The sequence below is a fragment of the Centruroides vittatus genome, unplaced genomic scaffold (assembly GCF_030686945.1).
Source record: "Centruroides vittatus isolate TY-2023 unplaced genomic scaffold, ASM3068694v2 contig_290, whole genome shotgun sequence".
Taxonomy (NCBI): Eukaryota; Metazoa; Arthropoda; class Arachnida; order Scorpiones; family Buthidae; genus Centruroides; species Centruroides vittatus.
The window spans coordinates 1,824,756-1,831,975 of record NW_027121846.1 but is presented as its reverse complement, the minus strand read 5'-3'; the positions used below and the strand labels follow the sequence as shown (position 1 = coordinate 1,831,975).

Genomic DNA, 7,220 nt, shown 5'->3' with positions numbered 1-7,220 from the left:
AGAGACGGTCCAGGTAGGTGTGTGCGTGCCAAATCCCGAAGGTGCCGATACCGGTCAATGTCAAATGCCTCTTTTGTCGCATCACTAGTATATATCACAGGACGCGACAGGGTTGTTGTAGATTTTAAACGTTTCTCACCATAGCTGTAAATATCTAAATTTGTTAAACTTAACAGATTGTCCGTCGTTCGTTTTCTAACTAATTCGTTTTAGGACCAAGTGTTCACGGAAATTTCCAAAATTTACAACTTTTCGGCCACTCTCATTGAACTGGAAAAATTTCTGTTTTTATTATATCTAATATTATGAAGAGAACAGACCCCACTGTACTCGATAAGAGATTCGTTCAGTTAATTAAGCTTCTGTTTAAGTAAAATTTCGGCTTTTTCATCAGGGTTTTATTTATGTTTCTAATTCCCTAATCGCTTAATTATTTAACTACTTCTTAAGTAGAAATAAGCTGAAACCGGTTACTTTGTACTCGAATATCTGTAGTCTTGGGAAAGAAGTGAAAAGAAATTTTTATAACAACCGATACATAAATCGTAAATTTAAGGAAAATAAATTCTAGAGCTTTTTCTGTACCATTGTACGTCTCATTCATTAAATTTGGTTGTAAATGATGCTGCCAAAGTAACAGTTAATTTTTTATCACTGTACTAGAATTGTACACGTTTTTTCTGCATCCCCTTACAGATGGGACATACTGAAATCGTAATATCACCGGTTTAACATTGAAATCCGTAAGTAATATAAGATGGGAGAGCGGAATAAACGCGGAATAAATGTATCAAATATTTTAATGGATTTTTTTTTAAAACTCTCGTCAACTATACAGAACTATCATAAAAACATGCCAGTAAATTCCTATCGGTTAGGTGAAGTTATAAATCTAGTTTAGGGTGGGCAACCTTTTTTATAGGGTAGAATATTCGATGATAATATTTTTAAACATCCTTTTCTTAAATGAATGAATTCAGTTTATTCTAGATCGTCGGGAGGTGTTATCGAACATTGAGAAGTTTTAACATATGTTGTATTTTTAGAAAGTTAAAAATGACGTGCAACTGCAACAAATGTTTTAAAAACAGTAAAGCTGTTTCGCTAGCATCGGGAATTTATACAACTGTAAGTAATTATTTAAATTATTATTATATTAAATTTAAATTTATTTAGAAAATCACTTTTTATATATTTTAGTTAATATGAACATATATATTTTATATCGTTTTTATTTATTTAAACAGTAAAAATTAAACTTCACTTTCTGATTTAATGAATGAAATTTCTTTTATCATCATTATTTTTCAAAGACATTTGAAATTTATTTCAAGTTAATTTAAATAAATCAAAGTATCAATCATTGTAAATTAAGCATGTAACTTTATTTTAATACAGTTAACCCCGTATAACACGGCACTTCTATAGCACGGATTCACTCTAATACGTTTCGAGAATTGGGTAAAACCCTCGTACTACATGAAATGTAATAAAAACCATTAAAAGCGAACTTTATCTAATTTGAAATTAGGGAAATCCCCGTACAACAGTTCAATAAACGTGATAAAGGTTTTAAGTACGAAAGATTCCTCATTTGATATTTTTCATTCGAACGCGTACGTACTATCAGAGTTTCATGCACAATTTTCGTGAACTATTAGTACTTAAGTACAGTATGTAAATTTTCCCGCCTTCTGTCGATACACATGATCCTTCTCGAAAGTTGTTTCGAGTTGCCAGATCTCGACGCTTCTCGTTTTATATTGCCAGATGTTTTTCCCTTATTCCATACTTGCTTTATTCCGTCACCGGTTCTTAGACATTGAACCGCGCCTCCGACCGTTGGAACAATCCACACCTTTACAAGTATACTTTAAGACTTTAATTGTGTCTCTTTTTTGGCTATGTAGATTAAAAATTTTCGGTTAATAGTGCTTAGTGATGACGACGAAAACATTATTTAATTTATATTAATATGTATCACTTCTTAAGAAAATTTTAATGAAGATATTTATCTTAATTATGAAAATATAATAGCATGTTTTTTAATTTTTGGAACCTAACCCTACTTTTCGTACTAGTTCTTTGTTTCGTATAACACGAATTCGCATAACACGGCAATTTTTTGGAACGTAACTCCGAGTTATACGGGGGTTACCTGTATTTCAAATCTATTTTCTATGTTGAAAACTCTTCTAATTCAATAGACTTTTTCTTAAAAAATAGTCTTTATTATAATCGATTTTGGATGTCAGGAAACATTTACATCTAATTATGAACTACGGGATAAAATACAGTAGACTCTCATATAACGCGGGGGATACGTTCCACGTTGTAGGAAATCGTGTTATACGAGACAGATCAATTTATGCAAATTCAGGAGTCTGTAAATTGTAACAGTTGTCAATAAATCTGTACTGTACAACCACTATTAACAAAACGGCATCGTTGAAACTTATTTGTTGGTACTTCCGATAGTGAATAAATGTTAAGCAATGAAGTGCATAATTTTATTTTAAGTTGAATAAAATTATTTTCCTCTTATATCTTTAAATGAGTATGTATTATTATTTTTTTATAAACCGTTACTTCTTTAAACAATCAGCTTCACTATTCATATATAAATAACGAGTAAGTGCATACATTCGCTTTTCTAAACAAAAAATCAGAAACTATGTGAAAATGTTAAATTTATCTTACGCGTTATATGACACTGTTTATCGCGCTGTATGAGAACTACTCGCAATTTTTTGTCGCGTTGTACGAATTTGCGTTTTACGGGAGCGCGTTATACGAGAGTCTACTGTAGTTTATATTACTCCTAAGATAAAATAAATAGCTTGGTAATAAAAGAATTAATACTATAACATGTAATAGTAATACATTTTTAATCGTATTAAGTAGTAAACATAAAAACATTTCTTTAAGAAAATTTGCATTCATTTTAAAATAGGCTCTAGTGAAATTTCTCATGTTAATGTGCATAAAGTTGAGCTTTTATTATTGTGGATAACATTTTGAATAAAGTCATTCGTTTCCAATCAATTTTTTTCTGACAAGCGTAAAATTAAGCGATAAAAGTAAAATAGCTTTATGGAGAACACCAGTAAACTTTGACCTATCGACCCGAAAGTTTCGCCAGGACTTCACTGATAATATTAAAAGCTTAAGTTTAAAATTTGCACATTGTAGACCCGGTAGTTTCTCCCTTTGGAGAGTCTGCAGTGCCGGATGAAAAAGAGAAGAAAACACAGCTTTTTTGACGATTTTTGTACTTTTCAACTGCTTATAGTTCGGCAGTCCCTTTATAGAAAAATCTGAAATTTTTGCACACTACCTAAGAAAACAATTCTATTTCGAACGAGATATTCAGATTTACGCGTTTGGGGTCAGAGAAATTGACCTTCGAAAATTTGCAACTCTGATTTCTAAATGTATAATCAGTCAGTGACTTTTTCACTAGGCGCAGAGTCACTGCCGTGACTCTCGACTTAACTATTTTTCAATAAAACATGAAATAAATTTTTAAAATAAATTACGTTTACTTTAATTTTGCAAAAAATGCGGACTTGTGCTATCCATTAAAACTTTGATGTACCTTGTGATTTAATTACGAATTTAATATAGGAAATAATGGGTTACAAGATACAGTTTTGGATAGCAAATGTTCTTGTATAACGTACTGTTAACAAACTAAGGAATTTTATTCCTCTTCTTTCCATTCGTGGAAAATCATGAATTCAATTCGCGATACGTTTTGCCTTTTAAAAAATAAACCTTGCCCATATCTTTGTTATGGCTAGAAAAATACTATAAAATATTCCATCAACGAATTACTTAACTTTCCCGTCAACATTTAAAACTGCGTGTATGCTGCCATCTGTTATGATATTTTATTTTAAAAAACTTTTTATAATGTCAGATGTGGTAGCTGTATATACGTAATGTAAATGAATGTCTCTTTAATCTGAATAAATAAATCCGGTAGATTTCCTCACAGCTATCAGGTTAGCTACTCGTTTATTGGAAATTACAAATGCATTTCGGCCTATTTAGAGTTTAAGCCCCTCCTCAGTGTAATGCTTCAGAATTATTAGAAATAACAAAAATCTTAGTTAATTTATAAAAAACCGCGTGTAGATGATCTTTACAGACACAATAATATGACACAAAGGTATGTAAAGAAGTTTTTTTTGTGTCTGTAAAGATCATCTACACGCGGTTTTTTATAAATTAACTAAGATTTTTGTTATTTCTAATAATTCTGAAGCATTACACTGAAAAGGGACTTAAACTCTAAATAGGCCGAAATGCATTTGTAATTTCCAATAAAGGAGTAACCTGATAGCTGTGAGGAAGTCTACCGGATTTATTTATTCGGATTAAAGAGACATTCATTTACAACTTTTTATATTTTTGATTATTAAAAAATGGCAAAAAGCGTAATTCAGCTGCAATTTAAAAAAAAAATTGTTGATCTATAAATTCCCACTGTGGTACGTCTTTTGATCTCGAGAATGGAGTTAGATAGATGAAATCTAAGACCAGATGTAGAAACCTTTAGGGACAGAAGGCCCCATTAACTACATAAGAACTTCCGATGCAAACTCGAAGTCATGTTATTTGAATTCAAAAAAATTTCCCCTGTAAGGTGTTAGATGTCCGGCACGACTCTATTGTTAAAGGAAAAGTATGATATACATTGGCAAGTCGCTACTGGTTTGAAGTGGAAAGCATATATTTTAATTAAATAAATTAAAAATATGATTAAAAATTGTAGCCCGGCAATGTGACATCGTCACAATAAATAATTGCTTGTTTTCAGGGTAGGGATGGATTTTATAAAAAAAATTGTAAATACCAATAACGAGGAAAATCGTCATTAAGTCCGACTCTATTCGAGATATGACGCGATCTCCTTTATCTCCTCATCCCTTCTGCAAAATTTCAGAAATTTTCGACCAAAGCATAGGAGTTATTAAGCTTCAAAGAGGGTGAACAAAATCGTGCCACACACAAACACATTAACACACACACATACAGAAAAAACTTCGAATTTTTTTTTTTTTTTTTTTTTTTGCATTTTTCGACGTTTCAAGGTCTTCTGAATCAAAAAATATAAAATCTAGGGTGGATCATTTTTTTAGTTCTTATTTCTCTTGCTGTTATATATATATATATATATATATATATGAAGTACTGTCTGCATATATATTTATAGGTTGTGTCTGCAATCGGTTTAATAACTATCATAGTCATTTGGGCTAACTTCGAATTTCATCCCACTTCAAAAACTTATTGTAAGTGTTTTTAAATAAAATATATTGCTATTTATAATATAGTTTACTTTCTTCATTTTAACAGTTATCGAAAATTTTAATCTCTTGTAAATGAATTAGTAAACAGATAAATGTTATGATTTCAGTTATTGCGGTGTACGCTTCATCTTTAACATTCTGTTTAATATTCCTTCTGTTCAGTTTGCTACAGGTGTACGCCGTGATTAAGGTAAGTGGAATATTTCAAAAGTAAAGTAGAAATAATAAACTTTAAAATATTGTAATAATTTTCTAGAAAAAGCGTTTTGCCTTAATACCATGGATGATTTGGTTCATGATTTTAATGATCTGTCAACTTTCCGCACTTATTGGCTTTCATGTGTCGGGACAATTGCATAGAGAGATTTTGGTAAGAATTTTAATTCTGAATCGTTATGGGTAAGGTTTACTTTGCATTTTAAAAACTGGTACTGGCAAGGCGCGAATCCACGACCGAACTCTTAGTGTTCAGGGAGCGGAACTCTTTGGCCACTGATGACATCAACTGAGGAAGAGAGGGCTATCCGCTTGGGATTCTGCATTGTGTGACGGTAGCTGAACTTAATTGAAATACAGTAACTGCAATTATCCCGTGGATGTTTAGGTTGTCAAGGTACCGGAGAGGTCCATCTCATCTAATATTTACATTTAAAAAGGGAACTGTCTAGGAAGTCCGTGTTAGCTTTTTTTATTAATGGAAAATTTATCTTATTATTTCTAGGATTAAATATAAAATTGTAAATTTCTGATTAGATAATTTCACTACAATATATATATTGCAGTTCCTTATTTGTACACTTATACTTCTGGCTACGCTAGGATTACATGTAAGTTGTTGCAACGCATGTAACATATAATATATTTTTACATTTATAAAAGTTATTCACAAATAAATGTATTGATTTTATTAATTTAATAATATAAACATGAATATTTGATATTTTATATATAATTTTCAGATTGTTTGTTTCCTTGTGGTTATAACATATTATCGAACATTGGAAATGACTGAGCGAATTGAAGAAGAAATGGAAAAGATGTGAATTTGTAACTTTACAGTAACATTGGGAAAAAATCTGTAAATTTATATTTTAATATAAAATATTTTATAGTTTTTTTTCTGTGAATATTTTTATATGTGGATACAATAGTCATTTTCAAAAAATTATGTAAACATTTTTTAAGTCACTGTATGTATATTATCATACGCAAGCACACACAACACCCACAAGTGGAAATTTATAAAAATAATATTATGTATATTTAAAAAGATTTTTATTAATTAACACTACTTAAGGCACGGAAAGACTTCGTCTTTTGGCGTCGGGGACACGGTCTAAGTCCGAAATGGCACGGGTTACAGATTAGCACAATAGATGAGAAACTACTTTTTCTTTTCTTTTTTTTTTGCGCGTTGACACACAGTGCTTTGGTTATTCGGAATGTTAGCCGAGTGCGAAGTGTCCTCGATTGTCGGAGATTATATCAATCTCCGTTCTTTCTTTCGTCTATTTTGACTGGTCATTCTTCCTCAATCACGCTTCCCGAGTGGCTCGTTACTAAGCGTAACGAGACTCCTACCTGGAGCGCGAGAAAGGTCAAAATCGAAGATGAATTCAATCTTCCACCGATCATAAGACGACTTCCTTCCGCGATTTATAATTTCTGCGTTGCAGTTTGATATACCTAAACAATGGGTGTCCGCAGTGGTGACATTCGAAATATTTAACAAGGGGTTCGCTAGCAGAAAATTTTTCCCTGACTATCACCGAGAAACGAAATGGAAGTTTTGAATAGATGTAAATATAATACCTTTTCTTGCAACCGTATATCTAACAATCAGTGGCGTACTTGGAACGTAACGTAACGAGCCATGGGTGAAGGGCAGGTAACGATAATATT

At 31.6% G+C, this 7,220-nt stretch overlaps 1 protein-coding gene across 1 annotated transcript; it reads left to right on the top strand.

Moving 5' to 3' along the window:
- The first annotated feature begins 1,056 nt into the window (after nt 1-1,056).
- On the top strand, nt 1,057-6,434 carry LOC136972338 (uncharacterized). The gene is made up of 5 exons (XM_067266894.1): nt 1,057-1,128; nt 5,222-5,300; nt 5,426-5,508; nt 5,575-5,688; nt 6,278-6,434. Exons 1-5 carry the CDS (start codon nt 1,057-1,059, stop codon nt 6,359-6,361), a joined length of 432 nt encoding a protein of 143 aa, XP_067122995.1. The 3' UTR covers nt 6,362-6,434.
- The last annotated feature ends 786 nt before the right edge of the window (nt 6,435-7,220 follow it).

Coding starts and splice junctions, on each gene's coding strand:
- LOC136972338 (XM_067266894.1), top strand. CDS start 1,057: ATGACGTGCAACTGCAACAAATGTTTTAAAAACAGTAAAGCTGTTTCG. Junction 5,509..5,574: donor AGGTGTACGCCGTGATTAAG/GTAAGTGGAATA, acceptor ATAATTTTCTAG/AAAAAGCGTTTTGCCTTAAT. Junction 5,689..6,277: donor AATTGCATAGAGAGATTTTG/GTAAGAATTTTA, acceptor TATAATTTTCAG/ATTGTTTGTTTCCTTGTGGT.